Below are 24,724 nucleotides of genomic sequence, written 5' to 3'. Positions count from 1 at the left end.
TTCAGGATGGGCATGGCTGTCCCTGGAGAATGAACCTACTGCATGTTGTAGGAGCAGGTCTAGTGGTCCAACACTAGTCAGTGATCTGCCTCTGCAAGGTAGCTGTATTCCGTGGGCTCTGGCTACAACTACCGTGTTTCCCTGAAAATAAGACACTGTTTTATATTTATTTTTACCCCAAAAGATGCAGTGTCTTATTTTCAGGGGGCATCTTATAATGTTTACCTAGCAGCCAGCATTCGGGTCACTCGTGCTGGTCTTTGGCGCTGCTGCAGGCTTCCGTGTCCTCCAGCACGCAGACAGAGTAGTTCTACCTGGTAGTGGGGCTTGAATACCCCACCTCCAGCAAGCTAATGCTCTGATTGGTTAATCAAGCGCCACGTCAGCCAATGAGAGCCAGCGTTCGATTAACTAATCATAGCCATTTATTGAATGGCTGTGATTGGTTAATCGAGCGTCGGCTCTCATTAATTGAGCACCACGTCAGCCAATCAGAGCATTAGCTTGCTGGAAGCGGAATATTCAAGCCCCACTACCAGGAAGAAATGCTCTGTCAGCATGCTGGAGGACATGGAAGCCTGAAGCAGTGCCGCAGCCCAGTGCGAGTCACCTGAACACTGGCTGCTAGGTGAGTATTGTTTTTTTTTGAGCTTTTTTACATTTAGCGTAGCTAGGGCTTATTTTGGGGGGAGGGCTTGTATTTCAAGTCCTGCTGGTGTATTTGCTGAATAACTGTATTAAAACAGATACCACAATCTGGATTCTTTGTGCTCCGGTAGCAATACTGGGGCTCTGTTTTTGACGCGGTTTTCTTAGGCACAACAAGATAGCAGAGTCCTTGCTTAATCATCTCCGGTCTCTATGATGGGAATATGACCAGTGTGACGTATGTAACAGAAATGAACAGTCTCTGTTCAGCAGTCTGTAAACCGTGGGCTCGTAGAGCAGTGGTGTGTTGCTTCCGCCAGCTAGCAAGGAGGTAAGACTCTCCCAGGCATGTGCGAAGAGAGGAAAACTCCTGTATAATATGCAAAGACTTTGCAGTGCTTCAAATTCCACCGCTGCATAGACTCTTCACCTTCTCCTAGTTAGGAAACCCACCTCCAGAATGCTCTCTCGTGCAGCCTGTTTATAAAGGCAGATTCATCATTCGCTCATTCAACGAGAATCCTTCAGTATCTTTCAGTGTTTCACATTCGCCATGACGTCACTATCTCGTTCACTCGTGCAAACGAGATTTGCTAGTCCAAAAGCACCCTTAGCCACTGAGAGGTGTGGTCGCCCTTATCAGGGCAGGTACTCAACCTGTAGAAAGTGAGAAGTAGGCTAATAACAGGGACTAGTTTTTGTGATCCCCACCTGCTGACCTTTCCTCTTGTGGATTGATGCAGCCGAGCAGTTGGTAAGAGCATAATCCTCCTCACCTGATGATAATATCTCGATGACCGTATTTATTGCATTTTGCATCTTGCCCTTTTTGTCTGTTGCCTGCAGTCTTCCATTTAGCAGTTTATATTGCAGCATTCTTATGGCAAAGAGAACAGGGGTGTAATGTGAGCATGTGGCAAGGAGAACAGCGGCAGAGTTTGATCATGTGGGGGTGAACAGAGGCAGAGGGCAGATTGTGAGCATGTGGTGGGGGTAACAGGGCCAGAGGGCACTGAATATAGAGGCAGGATGGGGAGAGAGGAGAGTAAAGAGACAAGTTAAGGTTGAAAGAAGTCCTCATTACAGTCTGCGCCTAGATAAAAAAGAAAAGGGAAAGTGGACAACTCAAATCAGGGATGACGCCACCTGTGATCACTTGAAGTAACTGCACTGTAATCACTATCACTGTGTGGCGCTTATTGTTTAAAGATACCATATACTAGATACATGAAGCTGAACCAGTGTATCCAAGGTGGGGGTGGGCGCTTGCTGAACTTTTGTAGGAGGGCTCATGGGCCTTTAGCTATGCCGTTGACACAACCCCTTTAACAGTGGCCAAAATCACCAACTTCTGTAGAATCATTGTATTATCTATGGGGACCCCCTAAACTCTTCTCCCCAAAAACCATGTTGGAGGAAAAAAGGTCTGGCATGTTGGATTCCCACATATCTAATCCTTTGTCCTCGTGGAAAATAAGCCGCTGCCGGAAGTGCCTAGCAGCAGTTTATTCTCTGCCGCTGAGCCACATTTTTTTAATATTAGAAAGAGGGTGTCTTTGTGAGGCAACCCATTTAAATCTTCATAAAGATCTACGCACCCCCTTTAATCATCAGCATCTCTCAAAAACGCCAACCGCCTGCACAGCTGTAAATGGAGGTCACGATATTAATTTTACCTGCAGAATAAAAAGTCCTGCCAAAAACAGAGGAAAGAAAAACCCCGCCGCCATCTACTACAATCATGAGTAGTGTCTTTTATTCCAACCATTACCAAGAGGGAATAAGAAAATCAAAAAGCGCATTTGTATCCATTTTCCCTGTGGCAGATCAATCAATTACGGCTTTATAAAGAGTTTCTTGCCTCACATCTGCTTAGACAAGCTGTTTATCAAGTGTCATTCTCTGAAGAGACGCGGCGCAGCAACACCATCGATTCCTGCACGGATAAAAAGGGTTTACTGTCCATCTTTATTTTATGGATTCGACAACTAGGAGACAATTATCTTCAAAGTTAATAAATGATGGTTGTCGTAGCCGCTGAGCGGAACAAGAATGTTGAGTCACGCAGTCCTGTGATGGTTTTTGGTTGATTGATCATTCTTACAGAGTTCCTGTCAATTATAGATCGATATTACATGGTCTTCTGGTCTGTATGCTCTGAAAAGGGGGGAAAAAAGTATTATGGGCCAAGAAGAGGTCAACTTAAAAGTGACTAAGTGTTCACCTTTAACACCACGCCATTTTCAAGCTTAACATTTTATACTGATTAATCTCTTACAATAGCTTTACAGTGGTCGGATACACAGCACCAAATCCCCTGCATAGACATAGAATTAAATTATCATATTCTGGCTACATGCAGCCCCCACTAAGGGACATCAGGAACTTACTGCATACTGTTTGCACATTAAACTCTATAATAATGCAGTATACAGGAAGCTCTTGAGCTCCCCCAAGTGGTGGCTGCAGGCAGACAGAATTTCAACATGTAACCTATGGTGATGCTATAAAGAAATTTTTAAAAATTAGTTATCTCACTAAGAAAATGACAGCACAGACCTAAGTAGCTGCTGTAGACCATACCACTTTAGTTCCTTTCCACAAACTAATTCTCATCAGCTCTAATGTCTGTTTCATTGGAATAGTAGTTTCTTGTGGTTTCTGTTCTTGGTATAAAAAAAAAGACTTTCTAGAGAATCTGTGCTAGAACACAGCAGTGAATCTGAACAAGTATAGATGCAATATGACTCATAGTAGTGGAGGGGGGGGGGGAGAGCAGCAAAAGGGGCTTGAAAGGGTTATCCTGGGACATTTTTGTCAGTATATTGATACAATACCAGGACCAAGCTCATAGCATAAATTCAGCAGCAGAAATAAACAATTGTGTTGTAGGGGCGCTGTGGGCTGACAGCAGAGCCTCAGAACATCAAAGAGAAGGCGAAAGAGGAGTATGATTTATGTAGCTCCCACAAGATGCTGGAGCAAGTCAGAAGATTATCTGGTCGGATGGACTTAAGGAGGCAATTGCCCCCAGCCTATATCCACCTTTTGCCCTCTTACAAGCTGGTTGCCAGTGCCCTGTGTGACTGCCCTGGTTGCAAGTAGCTAAGACCAGCCATGGATATAGTCATCTTCCCATCTCTCCCACTGGTCTTCACATCAATGACATCCCAACGCCAGGTCACATGACTAGCAGCAGTCACATTGCCCTGGTGTTAGTGACATAAACGCTGGCTCCCTGCAACCGAAAGTGAAGACTAGCGTGGACCGAGTACACTGGAAGAGCAGAGAAGACAACTATATCTTCTTTTATGTTGGATCTGCATGCTGAGCCAGTATTTGAAAAAAAATGACCACAGGTAACCCCTTTAAAGAGGTTGTGCCATAAAGGCAACTCCTTCTCCTATGCCCTATTAGGATATATAAACGTCATAGAGCAAGATTCCCCGAGTAGGACCCCCCTCTATGACCTGGACCTGTTCGTTCCGACAGACTATGTGCCATCTTCGGACGAATAACCATCATGTATTAACATGTTTTCCCTGCCGAAATCAGACAATGCCTTGAAATACAAATTTTTAACCCTTTCCAATCCAATTTGTATCCTGGTTGTCCTAGGGGGTTTACTCTTTTTCTGCCGTTATACAATGGCGCTATATGCTGGCTAAAGCCAGTACTGCATGAGGTGACACATTGGATAGGCTCCGACAGCAGAGAGGCTGGCAATACACAGTAAGAGAACCCTGACGGATGTCTTCCAAGATCGGAGCTGTACAGCCTTAAATCATAATGTCTTCAGACGTCAGACAGTGGATTAGAAAGGGTTAATCCTCAACAATAATTCTATTTTTTGTCCTAAATATGACCCCATAAGTACAGAATTGTTGTACTCAGCTCTCTCTCTAAAAGTGACCTCTGTTTTTTGGCCAAAATTCTGTCCCGGGACAGGAGGGGGAGAAGTTATATTGCCTGCAATTATTCTTCTCCTCTCCTCTGATCCGCCAATTTCAGGTCCTGTTTGCGGCCATCCAAGGTTTCTAACTACCTAATCAACAATGTGCACTGCCCTCTAATTGGCCAGTCCTAATCATATGACCAGGCCTGGCCAATCACATAGCGGGTATAGTGCATCAGAACAATGCACTGTGGGAATTAGGTAGTCTGATGACTGTGTCGGCAATCTTTGACAACAAAAACAGGACCCGGAACCAGTGGATCAGAAGGATGGCCAAGAAGATCAACTGCAAGTCATATATCTCCAGGACAGAACTTTGTCCCGAAACCACAGAGTCACTTTAACCTAGGTTGACTTTCTAACACAAAGACTATGAAAGCCTAGAATAATTTAGTCGATAGAACCAAGGAAATTGTCTCATAGCATATACAAAAACTTGACCCACCAATGATGTAAAGAAACTTTGTACAAGAACAGCGACCTTCACAAGACTGAGTCACATGACTTATTTGGGGTTTGAGTCCAAGCATCTGCCAGGAAGCCAAATGGAATATTTCTGAGATTACAAAAAGCTGTTTTAATTGCTCTGCTGGAAACATAGAGCGGTAATACGATCCAACAGAGCGGAGGGAATGTATATACACATCAGTCCCAAGCTAAACAATGTGCTGAAGTACAAACTGGAAACTTGTTTTGTGGAGTTAATTAAATGTGTTCGGAATAACTTTCTTTGACAAAAAAAAAGTTTTTACAGATCCAACGTGAGCTGCACTGAGACTACGCAGACTCGCTTCTAGAGCCAAAATTCTTTGCCGATTAATTCACTAATATGTCTTTAGAGGGATCAGAGCCTCATATTTCTGATACAGCAATCCAAATCCCCTGCTGCTTCTCACATAAGTTGTAGAGTAAAATTTGCGAATTGTGGCTACTTGCAGTCACCACTAGGGGGAGCTCACTGAAGATGGATGCATTGAATACAATATTACATCTGCATACAGTAAACTTCCCCTAGTGATATCAATTATCCCTATGTCAAGGCAGGCAAGGGTGCATGTGTAGTCAGAATAGAAAGCTGCTGCCGGACACCTCTGTCGGCTTATGTGCTGAGAACGGTAGGGTAGAGTCGGGAGGCCGCCAAACATATTAAATGATTGGCAGGTTCGGCTGACCTATATCTAACGTGTATTTGTAGGCTCAGAACTGCATGGAGAATTTTGGTTTTGCGACAGTCACAGTAAATATGCAGGTTACCCAGACCATTGGCAAACCTTAAAGTGACCCTCTGTTTTCAAGACAAAACTTTGTCTCGGGACAGGAGAGGGTATGCTAGCTGTAGTTCTTTGCTGTTCCTCTGATATACCGGTTACTGGTCCCGTTTTTGGCTATCCAAGATGGCCGACGCAATTTTCAGACTAATCCCCACAGTGCATTGGTAGTGTTAGGCTAGCCATGCACTATACCTGCTCTCTGATTGGCCAGCACTGCTCACCTGATCAGCACTGATCAGTGGTAAATCTAGTAAAACTAACTAATTGATCATATGATGAATTATATTATTTTCATTGCTTTCAAAAACCACTGCTTAAAAAGTAACCTTACCTCCCAAACTGTTGTTATCCTCGAGGTAAGCAGTGGAATATTGTAGATAAGTGGCGCCAAGCTTCTCAAACTAGATGCAAAATATGTAACAAGACACTCACTTTCCATAGTAGTAGTGTCTTCTGATGTGCTCCTGGGTGCCGTTGCTCTTCCTTGACCATCAGACTGTAGATGTGACTGAAATTTCTGCATTTCTTATACATTGAGCAATCACTGCATTAGGATAGCTGGCACATGACGTCTTGCGATCAGTAACGCGGTACCATGTGATGGTCATGTCACGATCCGCTCTCAAATAACGTCCTGACCTCTCCTCTGAGCAACAGAAGGCAACAATTGGCAGTTATGGGTAAAAGTGGTGACTCGAGTAACTTTGACCACGGACAGATTGCTGGTGCCCAGAGGTGTGGTGCCGGTATTTCTGAAAGAGTCCCACTTGTTGGCTGATCCTGAACCACGGTACCAAGAGTGTACCAAGACTGGTTGAACCATTGACAGAGATCTGGCAGAAGATCACACAGCGGTAGGCCATGTGTGCTTGATCCTAGAAGAGAGTATCGGGTGGCATGTCTGGTATCTCAACAACTATATGCCACAGTGGACAAACTGACCCAGCAGAACCAAAGAAGTTACATAAATCTCCACAATAAACAAGCAGCGTACCTTGCTGTGAGCAGGGTTCAATAGCCGAAGACAGAAAAGGGTGTCCCTGATGACAACACGTCATCACCAACAATGCCTCGCATGGGCCCAGGAAAGATATCAATGGATCCTAGACACATACAGAAGCGACATGTCCCATTCCTGGCTGAACCATACAGATGGCTGGGTCCTCAACTAGAATGAGCAGCATGAAGCTGCATCCAACAGGTACACCGTTGCGGTTCGACAGGCCAGTGGTGGCAGTGTCATGGTCTGGGATGTCGTAAGTCAGTTTGTCAGCATACCACAATCCTTGAATGGTAAGCACTACAGGGACTTATTAGCTGACCATCTGCACCCATATCTTCAGGAAGACTTTCCCAGTCACAGTGCTATCTTTCAACAGGATAGCATTCTGTGTCATCGAGCTTGGATCACTAGGGAGTGGTTGGAGGAAGACGACAAAGAATTCTCCACACTGCCTTGGCCGCCAAACTCACCGGACTGTAACGCAATTGTTTAGGATATGCTGGTGAGATCTGCTCCCACTTACCAATTGATGGAGCTGCTGCAGTGGATATGTGTCCAGTTGATTACGGAGGATGTTCACCACCTTGTAGAATCCGTTCAACATCTGAAAGCCATGATTGCCCAAAAAGGTCAACTGACCCATCATTGAGTAGGTGTTCCTAATGCATTGATTGTTCAGTGTAATTATAAATCACCGGTTCCACGTATATCTAGGTTAGCTTGTCTTTTCCCCAGGATAGACAGTTCTTGGCTGGATGATTATTAGTCTGCCAGCTATCATGGGTATACAGCACGTGTCAAACTCAAGCCTCGTGGGCTAAATCTGTCTTGCCACGTAATTTTATGTGGCCCACGAGATTCAGACGCAAAAGAGCCTCTTCTAGATCAGAGGGTCCTAAGCTGTGTCAGAAAGACCCCCTAGCACAGTGTGATTCATGACCGCCATCTTGGTCTTATACTGTGACGTCAGGTGCATGTGGACTGAGCCTTTGGTGCGCATTCATAAGGTGATGCAGCTTGTACATCCCAGATAGTCCTCGCTATCATCCTGCAGAAAACAGTCCATTCCAGCCTGTGTATCCATATCCTGTGAGCCAGCGGCACGGATCAGACAGGATGGTGTGTTATACTGATGCCTATACTGATTAAGGACTCGCTCATACAGGCGTATTAAAAAAAAAAAGAAGCATGTCCCATTTTGGTACATAACACGCACCAATAGAGGCTACTGGGATTTAACAAACACAGCAAATACGCATGTGCATGCGTATTTTCTGTGAACTGTGTACTTTATGCGCATAGTACATGGGACACATATGCCCGTATGAGTAAGCCCTTAGGGCTCTGCACTAAATAATTTTTTGGGAACCTTTCACCAGGTTCTCCTAACTCACATTATTTCCCTTTTCTCTGACTACCTGGCAGGTTAGAGTAGTGTCTGTGCTGAAGGACTTGTGCCCCAATTTTTCTAGACTAGACCTCTACTCTGGTCAGTCTCCCCCCTCCACCTTTATTATATGCTTTAAAATACAGTCTTACAATTACAAATGGCCCTTTGAAGGCAACCATAATGTTGATGTGGCCCTCGGTGAAAATAAGTCTACAGACTTAGCGGCAGCACAGGCAAGTCACATCAGCCCGTCTCCTATAGTCAGTGACTGACAATTCGCAATCCTGTGATCTCCAGCTTCTGCTGCTACAACAACCCCTGCTGAATACAGGACAGATAACTTATTCTGCCAGCGATGGGGGAATCTGTGTCACGTCTACTGATGTAACCCTCCAGAGAGCGCAACGTATTAACAAGACAAGCACAAGAGGCCAAGAGAGAATAGAGTCGCCGAATACTGATATATTATATTCATCAGAGCTGGTTTTGTGCCTTGAAATCTCTACAGTAAAATTTGTGTTTTTCCTCTTTACTTATAAAGCTGTCAAAACTCACAAATCCTTTTTATACAGCGCATTAAATGAAACGTGGAGACGTGTACAGTTCTGCATTATATCGCTTGCCAAACCCTACAGAGACATGGCACACGCAGCCAGCTCGGTAACAATGTATAATTGAAACTTAAAAAGTATCTGAGCAGTAACAATGCAGGAAATTCCCATTTATTTTCTGCTCGCCGGCTGACATTACCCGCCGTAACGCACATTTAACACTTCTATTAGAAGTTAACCTCCAGCCAATATAGTCCTGCGTCTAGCCTCTATGAAACGCTGGCTTTTTATAGTAATCATATATAATTGCTACATAAAAATGAAAATAACACTCAATTATAAAGTCCCAAGTACAGCAAAACATATGAGCGCAGGGAGCTCTGCCAACAGGATTACATAATTCAATACAGCGGCCAGATAATGCTCTTGGCAGGCAAAAGCTTTACAATCTTACAATCATGTCTCAGAGACTTCTCCAGAGCTGCACCTACACAGTGGAATGTGCTACCCACCCTGAGCTACTTTTTTAAAGGTTTTTTTATACATTCTCCAGGACTATTAAACTGATGGCCTATCTTTATCAGATCATTGGGGGTCCAATTTTTGGCACCACTGCCAATCAACTGTTTGAAGGACCTCCATAGTTTTGGTAACGGCTGTGCTTGATGTTGCAGCTGAGTCGAATGGACCGGAGATGCAGATGGCTGCAATACCAGGCACAGTCGCTGCCCAAAGTTATACACCTGTGCTTGGTAAATAATAAAGATGATGCGAGGCTCCAGTTGATCGGTGATGGTGCTGAAAATCAGACTCCCACTGATCTGATATTGACAGTCTACCCTATTAATTTTTGAAGTGCTAGAAGATCCCTTTCTAAGGTTTTTTTTACAGCAAAAAAGTTATAAAAATTGTAAGGGCACAAATGGTCCCTGCCCCCGATCCAGCGCAGCAGCCCCATTGGTTCTGCAAGAAGCTGCAGCCGTCCTGTGCCATTCATTATACATGTGACTGCTCAGCCAATCACTGGCTAGAGTGGTGATACTACCATGAATGGCACATGACCGCCGATGCCAGTGATTAGCTGAGCAGCTATGTTTAAGGCCCATTCACATCAGCGTCATAGGTTCCGTTTGGAACTTTGACACCGATTTCCACTGGAAAAAAAAAAACACAGGACAAAATAATGCTGCATGCAATACTATTCATCCTGTCAGATCCAGCATGATGCCGGAAGGACAGAAACCAAACGGACTGCATTGTAATCAATTGGGTCTGTTCGGCGCCGTTCGGTTTCGTCATATAAGGGTTCTGTACAGCCAAGGGTTGCCATTTTCCTGTTCCCTGAATGGAGCAGCAAAACAGAATCCCCTACCTGTGATGTGATTGAGCCCTTAATCTAGACAGCACATGACTACAGAAACTTCTTAAAGGGGTTTACCAGAAAGTAGGGGATAATGTGCAGTTCGGTGAGGGTTTTACCAATGAGACCCCTGCTGATCTCAATATTGGAGGTCCCATGCCCACCATCCTTCTCACTGCACCCTCCATAGTGAGGAGGAGACTGAGCGCTCCATTCCCTTTCATTGGGACTGCCACTCCCATTTCCGTCAGCCCCATTGCAATGAATGAAGTGCATGCTCAGCCAGCACTCCCTTCATGCTGACGTCGCTGCGGGGGAAGAAGTGCCCCCAACAGTGACAGGAGAACGGGACACAGGAGACCCCTGGATCATCACTAGATCGCTGACTTCTCGCTGCGTGTAAACGCTCCCCGCTAGACACAGAATGTAAAGTACTGAGCGAGAAGCCAGCGGTGATCTGCCTGCCTAAACGCTCTGCATGTCAGCGCTTGTGCACTCATTTAGCTGACAGCTGTCCCTTGTAAATGAAGCATAAGGAAGAGGACACAAACATCTATTTTAGCCTATTTCATGTCCTCACAAGTTTTTTTTCACTCTTTAGGGATTTTTGGGACTAAACTATTGATGACCTTTATCAGTACAAGTTATCAATAGTTGATCGGCAAAGGTCAGCTGCTCCGGCTCCCCACTAATCGGCTGGCAGAAGAGGCAGCAGTGCTTGGGTGAACGCTGCTGCTTGTTTTCAGACCTGTGACATCACATTGGATGGGTCCTATGGCCCGAGAGCAGCTCAGTCCCATTCAAGTGAACAGGCTTGAGCCGCTATACCCAACACAGCCACTACATAACGTATGCATAGAAATGGGAGCAGGCGCTCAGTTGGAATGTGTGTGGATACAAAGTTGGTAACGTCTACTCTCAAAAAATGATCGACTTATATCCATTGTGAGAGGGAGGAGGAGAACAAATTCTCACCCAACTATTTGCAGAAAGAGGCCCAACAGTCAAATCATGAGTACCTTGAAGTTTATTGAGAGGCGTTTCGGGGGTCTATAGAGCAGATACTCCCCGCATCAGGAAGTCAGTACAATAAACATATTGCATACATCCATTTATATAGACTTATTAGGGCTCATGCCCACGGCCGGGTCGGATTCCGACTGCGAAATATTGCAGCGGAATAAGATCCGGCGCCCCCCAGAGACCCCATACTCATCTCTCCAAATCCGTCGGGAGTGTCTCGCCTGGCGAGCCGGCACAGTGCAGCACATGACGCGGCGGCACTAGGCAGTGAGGCGGATTCTTGCGGTACTTCCGCTGGGCACGCAGCAGGAGCATAGCGGGACATACAGCTTCCACTGACTGCAATGGCATCCGTCCGCACTATTTTTCGCATGGAATAGAACGTGATGCGATTCTATTCCGCAAGCGGGGGGAAGAAAAAAAAAAAATCACAGCTCATTTCCACTTGTGGGCATGGGAGAATTGTTTACCACAGCCTGTCTATGGACGGACATTGCTGCGGAATTCGCTGTGGGTCTCTGACCGCCAATTCTGCAGCGATTATCCGTCCGTGGGCATTAGCCCTTAGATTGCCGGCATCATTGGAAGTGGTAAGCTGATGCGGTCCAGCACCCAGTGCGATTGAAATAATAAGAAAAAATCTTTTAAAAACACTTTGCAGTTGGGAATCGGTTTGGATTTTGAACAATGGACCAACCTAAACGCCAAAGTTGCCGCTTCACATACAATACTGTGCAAAAGTTTTAGGCAGGTGTGGCAAAAACGCTGAAAATTAAGAATTATTTTTCAACAGAAGGCGTCTGACTGACTCTAAAATTTATTCTGCAGCAGGACAAGGATGTCAGACATCCAGTCAATGTCATTAAGAACTATCTTCAGCATAAAGAAGAACAAGGAGTCCTGGAAGTGATGATATGGCCCCACAGAGCTCTGATCTCATCATCATCCCGACTATCTGAGATCACATGAAGAGACCGAAAGATTGGACCAAACTGACGTCCTCAGAAGATCATTGCTTAGTTCTCCAAAGTGTCTGGAACAACTGCCCTGCCGAGTTCTTTCAAAAACTGTGTGCAAGTGTATCTAGAAGAATTGATGCTGTTTTGAAGAGAAAGGCCGGTCACACCAAATACAGATGAGATTTACATTTCTCTTTTGTTCAGTCACTTTTTAAATTTAGTTTATAAACAAATTAACAACAAACTAAACTATTAAGACTTCTATCTTTGAAAGCATTCTTACTTACTTTGCAGCATTTTTTTCCTTACCTGCCTAAAACATTTGCGCAGAACTGTACTTTATCACTGGAAGAGGGAGGCAAAATGCAGACCTCCTGAGACACACATAAGGCATTTCATAAGAAGTAATTATCTTTCCGAGGACACGACTCACATTCGTACGCAGAGAAGCAGCTGGAAATAATTATCAGACAACAGATAAAAGAAGTGGCAGCAGCCGCCCAACTCTGCGCCAATGAACCTTTGTAGCACCGAGCCCCGATGTAGGAGTATACATGTAACCATAATAATGCATTGTTATAATAACCACAGAATGGAACCTGATAAACGAGCGCAGAACGCCGGCCAAATGTTTATTACGCAACCGGGAAGTCTGGATAAGAGAGTACAGATCAAAATACGAAACCGTTCCCAGCACAGCGCAAAGCTGGAGCAAAAATGAAATTACAGCATGACCCTTCCACCGAAGCTTTGTGTGTACGAATCTCCTCTGCCAAACACTTGGCGCTCTGCGTTGCTCAACTTTATTGGGCCAAATCTCGCGGAGAAGCCAAACCCTTGGGGTACGAACACACATAGTATATACCGAGTCTCCTCTGACAACCAGGTCGCTATGTGGTCTGGGACAGTTTTCAAACTGATTGTTACTGGATTGGATGTGCGGTTCTGCGAGTAATAGTGCGGCCATTAACCCTTTCCAATCTGATCTGTATCCTGGTTTTCCTAGGGGGTTTACTCTTTTTCTGCTGTTCTACAACGGCGCTATCTGCTGGCTAAAGCCAGTACTGCATGAGGTGATATGTTGGATAGGCTCAGACAGCAGAGAGGCTGGCAATATACAGTAAGAGAACCCTGACGGACGTCTTCCAACATCAGAGCTGTACAGCCTTAAATCATAATTAGAGATGAGCGAGCGTACTCGGAAAAGCACTACTCGCTCGAGTAATTTGCTTTATCCGAGTATCGCTGTGCTCGTCCCTGAAGATTCGGGTGCCGGCACGGAGCGGGAAGCTGCAGGGGAGAGCGGGGAGGAACGGAGGGGAGATCTTTCTCTCCCTCTCTCCCGCCCGCTCTCCCCTGCTCCCCGCTGCGACTCACCTGTCAGCCGCAGCGGCACCCGAATCTTCAGGGACGAGCACAGCAAAGCAAATTACTCGAGCGAGTAGTGCTTTTCCGAGTACGCTCGCTCATCTCTAATCATAATGTCTTCAGACGTCAGACAGTGGATTGGAAAGGGTTAATAGAGAGATCTCTAATGACCACACGAGTTTACAACCATGTGGTTTGAAACTAGCAGGCAAACCAGGATGTCCTGATTTTACAATTTTTTTTTTGATACGTGAAATAAAGCTGCAGTTTTATATACTTTTTATATTTAAATTTAGTGTTACTACGCGCTTCTGGCGCGGGACCGTCTAGCACCACCAGTTTTTTAAAGACCTTCAGAGATTTGATGGATTCAAGTGAATCAAGTATGTTGAGCAGTACTGCTGCATCTGAATTGTGGCGCAAACCCTGTGGAGTGCTGCGCCATCTAACAAGGCCAAGCGGACCAACCAAGCAAGAGCAGTGTGTGCCATTTGCCACGCGCTGCTGCTGCCCTTTAAGCCCACGGGTATTGCTGCTAATGTTCAAGAAACTGTTCACTGTGATCACTACTGGCTTAAAGTTCTTCCAAGTCAAGTTCCTTTAGATGCATCACGATATGCTTCACCACCAAACAACCTTATATACCCCTGCAGTACCAGTGACCAGTATGTCTTCAGCCACCCGATCCCTCAGCCGGATGGGTAGCTGATCCTGAGCCAGCAGCTTTAGCTGATCTCAGCCTCCCTAGCCCATCAGGTTAGTCTGGCATGGCCTTACACGTGCCCCAAACTCAGCGGGACTCATGTATAGGGCTTTAGAGTTCATTTACTATATGTAGTCAGAGGCAGATTGAGGATGGAAGGACCCCAAGCCCCCATTGCACTTCTTAGACCCAGACATCACTTGAGCCCCTATGGCAGTTACATACAGGATGGGTCGGTGTTGTAAGTCCCTTAGCCCAACATGGCACATTCCCTTTGTGCCCTACCTATCAATCGCTTCCTAGAATGCAAGAACCAGTGAAAAATGGCACAACTGGCACTAAAGTTATCAAGATGACGAACGTGGCATAATAACTTTGGAGCAACTAGCTAAGGGTGCTTTCACACCTGTGCTAGTGAATCTACTTTTCTGCTCCATTTCAGGAGCAGGAAAGGAGAATGCCCGTGGCCAAACGGTTCCATCTGTGGACGGAACCGAACAGCGTGGAACCCATTGACTACAATGGGGTCTGCCCACTTCCTGCCCGCTACCCGGTTTTGGGATGGAAGAAAATATTTGCAGCCACATCTGTGATGCAACCTCTGGCTGGAAGTTCCAACGCAGATGTGAAGCCACCTTAAGTATGTTATATGGATCTACGCAAAAACATGTCAAAAATTACGCACACAGCTAAAACCGTGTCTGGATAGAAGTCAGAATAGCGGTATATTTTTGATGCGGTTTTAGAGGTGGAAGCAATGTAGAAAATGTTGTGGTGGTCTCTGCCATGTGAACATACCCTTACAATATTGCGATTTATGCGCCATTCACACCTGAGCCCCGGGGTCCAGTTGATTTTGTTGTTTGGATCCTAGGACTGAGCGGAACAATGAAAAATACAAGAATTGCAGTAACCAGCACATGCCAGAGCTAAACTGACCCCATTGACTATAATGGGGTCCATCTGGCTTCAGGCATTCCAACCGGCATTCTCACAGTGCAGCATGCTGCGCTAATTCTTCCAGGAATTTCTAACAGATCTGTGCCGAAGGATCCAAATGGAACCTTCGAATCAGTTGTGAATGTGCCCTAAAACAGTCACCTTGGACCAAGCGTCCCAGCGGTGGTCTCCACTCCACAGAGCGGAGGGTGCTGAGATGTTATTCTCTCCAGGGGCATGTATCATTCAGTGGTTGATAGCCTTCACAGTTTTTGGCGCAAGTAAGATATAACCTGAAGGTACAATTCACTGGGGAGCTCCAAGGCGTTATCAGGCTACCCAAAATTTCCAGGGTGACTAAACTTGAGAGTAAGCCCGGCTTCACACAAGTGAATGGGTTCTTTTCTCAGCGTATTGTGCATACGCAAATATGCCTAAGGCCGCTTTCACACCAGCTGCTTTTCACCGCAGTTAGCATAGGGCTCGAGACAGTACAACGCTGCATAAGTGACTGAGAACGACTGAACAAGCGCCGTTTTAACCGAAAAAGCCAACAATGATTTTTAGTCCTGCATAAAATGAACAACGAACGCAAAGTGAATTCTTTATCGTCCGGGCATTAGCTGCATTTAGAATGAACGATTATCATTCACTTTCCATCATTGGAATGATTTTTGGACCGATAATCGTTCCGTGTAAAAGCGCCTTAAAATTAGCCTCCATTTAAGGGCGCCCACCCACTGGCATTTGCGATTTCCGTGCATGAAAAACGCAGCGTTTTCGGCGCATTTTTTGCGGCTTTTTCGCGGCCTTTCCGTTAATTTCCATTGACATTCATGGGTGCATTAAGAGAAAAATAAGGACACATATGCAACTGACAGTTCCTATGTTAAAAATTGCAACGGACTGAAAAAAAAAACGCCAGTGGACAGGAGTACATTCAATTCTAATTGCTCTTGAGAAAAAATGCAAAACGCAAAGGAAAAAAAATCGCCAGTGGGTGGGCGCCCTTAGCATAGGGCTCGAGACAGTACAACGCTACATAAGTGACTGAGAACGACTGAACATGCGCCGTTTTAACCGAAAAAGCCAACAATGATTTTTAGTCCTGCATAAAATGAACAACGAACGCAAAGTGAATTCTTTATCGTCCGGGCATTAGCTGCATTTCGAATGAACGATTATCATTCACTTTCCATCATTGGAATGATTTTTGGACCGATAATCGTTCCGTGTAAAAGCGCCTTAAAACTAGCCTCCATTTAATTGATAGGAGATAATATACAATTTACTAACAGGCTTTAATGCATCTACTTGACACTGTGAAGAAATTAGTAACTGCTGGCACTGATATGGCCCTCGCCACGAGTCCCACAGCCATAACTCTCCTCAGCATATGACTATGCTACTAGTTCTGCGCGCTGCTTAGTTAACCTGTCCCTGAGAGTCTCGGCGCAGGAACATCTGTGTTGGCTTCTCGCACAGATGTGGATGTTGCTGCGCTGGCTCAGCATCAGGCGTAGTATCGTAGCGAGCTGAACTTTATGCCAGAACCCAACTTTTTACCGCGGCTCAAATTAAAACTTGCTCTTCTATTAAAATGATGGCACTGCCGAGACGTATAAACTAATACATTACCGCGCAGATCAAGCGAATCACTCGCTAAATGCAGCCGTAATCATTCTCTGTACAGCAATTTAACATCAAGAGCGTCGAGAGCACTTTATAGCTCCGGCGCCTGGCAGGAAGCATATATTAACGAAATGCTACACGTACCGCTGAGATACAGTGCTCTTCAGCTCCAGGGGAACTACAAGTCCCAGGAGGCCAAGATGTCAATGCTGCCACCTATAATGTAGAATCCTTGTGTCACGCTCAGCTCCCTTAAAGGGGTTATCCCAAGAACTACACTTATCCCCGAGGCCACTGAATAAGGCCCCTTCACCACAAGCGTATGCGTATCAGTGGAATGAATGAGGCTTATTTACACGTGCATCAGCGTATTTTATTGTACTTTTTGAGCCACAAGATATTCATTTGGGCATGGCAAACAAAGATGCACCTATTTAATGGCCAATTAGTCAAATGAGTTCCAGATGTGTCCTTTGCTCTGCACAAATACGCAGTGTTTCCCGCATCTCATAGCATATTGTGCGCACATCTACATTGACTTCTACGAGGACTTTTGATAGAACGTTGAGCATGCTGCGCTTTTTTTTGCCACAACCAAAATGCGCAGGAAAATACTTTCGACACTTACAACAAAGGGTTAAATTCCTCGAGAGGATACATGTGTTAATGTAGAAGTATGAGAAATTTATAGAACAGATAACACTCTGGCCTGGTGACCCCCTAATTCAGGGACCATAAAACCTTCACATCTTTATCAGTGTACCTTTTAAGTATATTTTTAGCTCTTTACTCATCCTGTTGCAGTATCCTTTCAAATGCAAATTAATCACATCATGTCTGTGCCTTGTCATATGTATGTGTGTATATATAAAATGTGACTGTTCCCAGTAAGTGAAACCAAGTAATCTTGTAGGTATGATACCTTTTAATGGCTAACAAAAATACATGATGTTACAACGAGCTTTCAGACTTTTACTCTCAGTCCTTCTTCAAGGCATAATGAAATGGATCTGAAGAGACATGCATATTTATACACACATACTTAAGACAAGGCATATACATGGATGCAAATAATTTGCACTTAAAAAGATAGTCACTGAGGGCTCCCGCACACTTGCGTTTTTCTTGCACGTTTTTTTCACGCGATATCGCTGCGTTTTCTACACACGATTGTCAATAGGACTTTCTAATGTTAAAAACGCATCGCAAGTTGGTGCTCTGCAATTTTTGTGCGATGCATTTTTAACATTATAAAGTCCCATTGACAATCACGTGAAAAAAACGCAGCGATATCACGTGAAAAAACTGTGCAAGAAAAACGCAAGTGTGCGGGAGCCCTGATAGGGGAGTGAAGGTTTTATGGTCTCCGAGTTAGAGCCCATTTACACACAAAGATGATCACTCAAAAGATGGCTTTTGAGCGATCATTTTTCATGAACTACTTATTGGTACTAATGCTAATTAGTAGCTTATAAATGCGTGTGAGCCGCTGGGAGCTATATTTTGAGAACAGGTGGTCTGTTCTCTGAATACAATCCCTTTCTTCTGCCGTGGGGCTGACAGCTGAGACAATGTTATCAGAGCTCCCTACGGAGAACACAGCGTGAAGTCCCTGCTATCAGCTCTCCTGCCGAACGATGGATTTTATGCTGAACATAAAATCATCATTTGGCAGAAAAGCAAAAGATGGACACATTTACCCGCAATGATTATCGCTCAAAAGATGGCCTTTGAGCGAATTTTGAGCGATAATCGTTGCGTGTAAAATGGCCTTTATTGAATCCAGGCACAGAAATACAAACCTCTTTAAGATGTCACTTATAGAGGAGTGAAGGTTTTATGGTCCCTGTGTTAGTGCTAGGGGGGGGGGGGGATCACCAGGCCAGCAGTGTTATCTGTGCTATAGATTTCTCATACTTTCCACTAACGCATAAATCCTTGTGAATATTTTAGCCCTCTATTAAAAGTGTCAAAAGTTGTTAAGAATTTATATTCCCAAATGCTTTTATGGCTTTGTGACTTGAAATTGCCTTTTAATATCATAACTTTTATATCTTCTATGTCATGGCCATGACTAAAGAAATGCTCTGCCGCAGGTAATTCTGTCTTTCGCTGTTTAATCGTGTGGCGAAGAGATCTCATCATCTTTCAGTTTTTGTCCTGCTTCTCCAACATAAAGATCCCCAACATGACATTCCCTGCACCAGATCAGGTACACAACATCGGACGTGGAACATGTGAATGTCCCCGGGATCCTATAGTCCTGCTGTGTGTTGGGGATCTGTATCCTGTCCGCGGTCCGTACATGTGAGCATCTTTTGCAGCTCCTTACATTACAGGGATAAGTTCTTTTTGTGTGTCAAAGGGCAATGCACTCCTGATTTTAAGGTTCCTCAAATTTGGGGGTTGCCTGTAACACAGAAGTGGAGGGTCTGGGAATATGGTTTTCAGACGGTCATCCTTGTGTAGAGTATGATGGAGTTTCTTTGCAGTTTTCCTTAGCACCTCCTGCTGTGAATTGTAGGTCACTACTGGAGGTTGTTTCCTGTGTATGTATGTATATATATTCATGCCCTTTCTGATCTATTTCATTTTGCCTGATGAAGGACTCTGAGAGGTTCGAAAGCTCACTATAACACCATGTATTTTTGTTAGCCATTAAAAGGTATCATATCTACAAGATTACTTGGTTTGTCTTACTGAGAACAATCACATTTTAGTTCCATCTGTATTGCTATCGGACGGAACTTGCACACCAAACATGCCTAAGAGATAAGTATCTGAACGGTGTTGTCTGACCGGTGAGATCGCTAATGATCAGTTCCGTGTCCCCCTGTATGAAATGAGCGATGGCCCAGCATACACAGTGCCGCTCCATTCATCTCTATGGGACTGCAAAAGAGAAACCGAGTACAGAGCTGGACAATCAACCATCATCCCCTGGAAGATGAACGGAGTGACAGCGCACATGCTTAACTACCGCTTCATTTGTATGTGTGCATGTGGGACCCTTCTTCTTGTGATTGGAGGGGATCCGAGCATTCAGATGCCCTCTGAAAAGACACTTATCCCCTATTCAGTGGAGAAAGGATAAGTTATAACTTGGGACAACCCCTTTAAAGGGGTTTTCCAGGCAAATTGATTGATGACCCATCCTCAGGATAGATAATCAATAGTTAATTATCCAGGACCCGCAGTGATTAGCTGATCGTCCTGCCCACTGTCAGTGTAGCGGTTTGGATGTTGTCATAGAGGGCTTCACTCCCACTGAAATCATTGGGAGCTGAAGCCTCCTATTACACCTCCAGCACGTCCGCCTCTGCTTTATGTACTAATCTAAAAAAATGAGTAAGCAATCGAATTACTGATTTTGACACATAAAATAAGGGCAAAAACATGAAAAAAAAACAAACTTATCTATAGCTTATTTTGCGCCAAAAATGCTGCAATTTCCGCATAACACAACTACATCCAGCAAAATTGCGCCTGTTTGCAATTAAAAATATGTTTTGCGCCAAAAAAATATTATTCTGAATCATCTAGTTGTATTTAACAATTAGTCAATGTCAAAATAAGGGTTAGAACTAAAATAGGGGCAAAATCAGGAAAAAAAAAAAAAGATTTATGTAGTTCGATTTGCACCCAAAAAAAAAAATTGCGTGTGCCAAAAACTTGCATCAAATACCTCTTTATTTACACCAATTTCCATTAGGTTTTATTAGCGCCACTTTGTACTAACACGTTAATACTTCATAAATGTGTCGGTAAAATAGACAGACGCTTGCCACGCTCACTTTCGGGGGGAAAAAATTTTTGAAGAGCTTGTCGCATCTTTTTTTTTCTTGTTTGTGGTTACCTTCTGACATGTAATTGACCCATGTAAGATGTTAACATATATAGGAAACCATCAGCAGGTTCCACCGCCCAGTCCCAGAATGAAATGTCAGCGGTACGTAGTAACACACTTTAACCCCTTCAGCATTGTCCATTACGCAAAATCCAAATCTATGTGTTACGTGTGCTGCTGGGATCTGTAGTTCTAAGCTTTCTAGCAGCACCGACCTCACAGGGTTAATTGAGCTGGCTGGGTGTGGTACTTCCTGCTAGCCAATCTCCTAAGTTTGTGCTCACATATAAACCAAGCTCCTGGTCAGTCTCTGTCTGGTGTTCAGGGTGAGCAGTCATGAATCCTTGGCTGTTGTGTGATCTGTGCCTTGCGGTTCATGTCCGTTTGTATGTTTATTTTGTGTCAGTTTGGTCTGCTGAGTTTTTTGCTATGTCTGCGCTAGGTTGCCCCTAGGGCCCTCTAGTAGATGTGTCTTGCTAGTGTAGGGACTGCAAGATACGAGGGGCCTTGCCGGGGCTTGCAGCTTAAGTTCATTGGCCAATGTACGAACTAACAGCTCGCATTTATATTCAGCTAATCATCTGCTATTAGTGTTTGCATTGTGGCTGCTGTATGCTGTGTATTCTGGCTTTGTGTGTCCTGTTGTTCAGTCCCAGTTATGTGGCATGTTAATGTGTCCTGTTCTGGTGCGTGGCTCCTAGGATCAGCTAGGACCCAGATCCGAAGACCGCTGGGCTGCCCTTATTGGGGCAATGTCCCCGCTTAGGTAAGGCTAGATCAACCTCCCCGTAGCACAGGGTCAGTTTGCCAGAAACCCGTGTGCGTACCCAGTTGTCTTTGGTCACGATCGTGTAGGCCCCGTGCTTAGTTTGCCCTTGGCTAGATTGGCTAGCAGGAAGTACCACACCCAGCCAGCTCAATCAATTAACCCTGTGAGGTCTGTGCTGCTAGGAAGCTTAGTACTACAGATCCCAGCACCACATGTAACACTATGGAGGCATAGCTACAGATAGGCGGCGGTTTACCACCCTAGCCCTTTAAGCGGGGTAGTTTGTTAGCAGAGACCCCCGACACCCAATATCCATGCTGCGTAACTATGCCCATCATTTCAATGGTGTCTTACAAATCATGGGTGAAATAACTATTCCAATCGCTACCCAGCGCAAAAGATCCATGACCAATCGCTGCAGTTCTAGACCCTAACCAATGTTATCTTCTGACACGTCAGTGAGGTGTCAGAAGACGACTACTAAAAGAGGAGAATCCCTTGAAGAAATTAAAGAGGTTTTCAGACTGCGACTGCTGTCAGTCCTGGACTACACCAGGGTCGGAGCAGAAGCCGCTGCGCCAACTCTTGTGTAGTGGGTGGCTCTCATTGATTTTATTGAGACCCCAGCCTGTAATTACAAGCGTCGGCCACTATACAGGGGTCAGTGCTCTGACCTTGCAGCACCCCAGCACTGACAGTGGGCGCAGCCTGGAAAACCACTTTAACTTACTGCAACAGTCAACGCATTGCTGTGGGATAGTAAAGAGTAACATAATGTAGTTCATTTTCGAAGTGTCTGTTCTATTTTCGTGCATTTTCGCGTTTCTTTTTTAACGCACCCCACCACAATGATAGGGTGCATTCAAAAATGCCTATTAAAATCAGGTAAATTGCTGCGTTTGAAGCACGCCATTTTACAGACGCTGTGTGTGAGTGTAGCCTTATGGTGCGTTTACATGGGCGTAAATGCGTTGCGGATTAAGCGCGTATTTTTTTGCGAGCGCAATACAGAATGGGGTCTTTTGACATGCGGGTTCTGTTCATCTTGCAATCAGACAGAACACACCTGTATAAATACAGCCTGAGGGCTCACATGGGCGTATGTGTCCTGCGTATTATGCACGTAAAACACGTCCATTGGGTCATTCACGTCTGCGGTTTTTATTACACAGGTGTAAAAAGGCTCAGTGTGTCCTATTTGGCTGCGTAAGGCCAGGCTGTGAAGCCAGCCTATCGCCATGTATGGCAGCGATATGGTACTGCGCCTGACAGTGTATTTCACGCATGCCGTCATATTTCCCACACTGTCACTTCGCAACATAATTACGTATGGGCGGTGTTGATTATGGGACCACAAAGAACAATGGGCTCTCTCATGCTTACTACACCGCAAAATAGAACTTACTGCACTCGTGTAATAACGCAATTCTTACACACAAATGAGCTGAACTGCGTAAGGCCATCGATTGAATGCCTGCGAATTACCGCATATCACGCACGTATACAGTGCACACGTAATATGCGGTAATCTTACCTTCGTGTTAGCCCGGCCTAAGAAGCACCAATATAGGCTACGGGATTTTAACGTGCGTACCTGCATATTTGCCGCGTTCTGCGTATTTTACGTCTGTGTGAGCCACTAACGTGTATTCACATAGGTTAGTACGATATCGGACTTGCGAAACATGCGATTTGTCCACGTTTTGCGAGAAAAAAGCATTGCATCAGTGTATGTGCGTGATTTTCAAGTACGTGAAAAAATACCGCAATTTGCTCCAGCACTTTTAATGACAAAAGTAACATTGAATACGGCCTGCGAATACGGTGCGATTTTTGCCTCCCATAGGAAATAATGGACGATGTCACGCCAAAGACAGAACATGCTGCAAACTTTCCATCTCACAGCATCGCTAAGGGAAATAAATGCCACATTTAAATACCCCGCTGCATATAACGGGTTCTGTTCCCGTCCGAGCTTTGAGCATCTCGCAAACGCACAAAACTCGCACGATAACCTGACCCGTGTAAATACCACCTGAGACCGTATTCACACAGGGGACAGAATTGCGTACCGCCATCTCTTACCTGATCTTCGAGGGTCTCCCCTTGGCGCTGCTCTTCTTCTTCTTCACCCTGAGCTCTCTTTTTGGCTGGTGCTCCGCTACGGCTCGGAAATGCCCGGGGGCTGCAGTGGTGGGGGGCTGCACCTTGTCATGTTCAGAGGGGGCTGGAAGTTTGCTTCTCCTGGTTCCTTTAACAGGGGGCTCATCTGTATTCCCAAGGTAGAGATAGAGGATCAGAAGCCCCCCGAGGCAGAGTAAGCTGGCCAGGAGCTTGCAATGGATCCTCATAGTGCGGGGTCACTTGGGGTCTCCCTTGCAGATCATATTTAGGGGGGAAGGGGTCACCCCTTGGGGATCAGGCTTGCAGGAAGCATTGTGAAAAGCTTCCACAGGGGCTGCAGGCACCACGTATCCGATTGTCAAGGCAGGGGGAGGGGGTCAGAGGAGACAGAGGGGGAGGGATCCTACCGTAATGTGTGGAGCTCAAGCTCCCTCCCTCTACAGGACACATTACAGACCGGCATTTCCTGCTCTGACCTGCAGAGGGCGCACACAAAGCCTGAAGCTGAAGATACTTTGTAGCAATCCTGTTCTCTATACATTCTATAGACAGAAGTCTCCAATATGAATAAGATTTCACCCATAAATCACCAATCCATTGTCTCTCACTGACCTATCAGTATTTAACCCTGAAATGGCGCGGTTCTATTTTTGGTTTTTTTCATTAATTTTCAGTTTTTCCTCCCCACTTTCAAAAATTCTCAACTCTTTTTATTTTTCCAAAGACGCTGCTGTCTTGGGGGCTTGTGTTTTTGCGCGACAAGTTGTATTTTTCGATGACACTATTTAATGTACCATATAATGTACTGAAATGTTAAAAAAAAAGATTTTTAAGTGAAGTTTTTTGCTGTACTACTTTAAAAAAAAAAAAAAAAAAAGCTTTGAAAAAAATGGGAATTATTTTCCGCCGCCGTCTTCTGACCACAATAATTTTTTATTTGTTCGGCAGTAGTTGTGCGAGGGTTTGTGGTTTTTACAGGATGTCCTGTAGCTTCTATTGGTACTATTTAGGAGTACATATGACTTTTTGATCACTTTTTACTACATTTTTGCTTGGAGATAGGGTGACTAAGAAAGTGTATTCTGACAATATCCACTGTGTGGGATAAATAATTTGATAGTTCAGACTTTTACGGACACAGCAATACCAAATATGTTTTTGTTTTTTTGTTTTGAGTTTTTT

At 44.8% G+C, this 24,724-nt stretch overlaps 1 protein-coding gene across 1 annotated transcript in view; it reads right to left on the bottom strand.

Moving 5' to 3' along the window:
• The window catches only part of GXYLT2 (glucoside xylosyltransferase 2), a 70,096-nt gene extending 46,186 nt beyond the window's left edge, over positions 1 to 23,910 (bottom strand). Inside the window, exon 1 of the mRNA XM_066596708.1 lies at positions 23,504 to 23,910. Coding sequence (XP_066452805.1) covers positions 23,504 to 23,769 — 266 coding nt within the window. The 5' untranslated portion in view covers positions 23,770 to 23,910. The remainder of the gene's footprint in view (positions 1 to 23,503) is intronic.
• Between the last annotated feature and the right edge of the window lie 814 nt (positions 23,911 to 24,724).

This window comes from Eleutherodactylus coqui, chromosome 3, assembly GCF_035609145.1.
Source record: "Eleutherodactylus coqui strain aEleCoq1 chromosome 3, aEleCoq1.hap1, whole genome shotgun sequence".
Lineage (NCBI taxonomy): Eukaryota > Metazoa > Chordata > Amphibia > Anura > Eleutherodactylidae > Eleutherodactylus > Eleutherodactylus coqui.
This window is presented reverse-complemented; position numbering and strand designations above follow the sequence as displayed.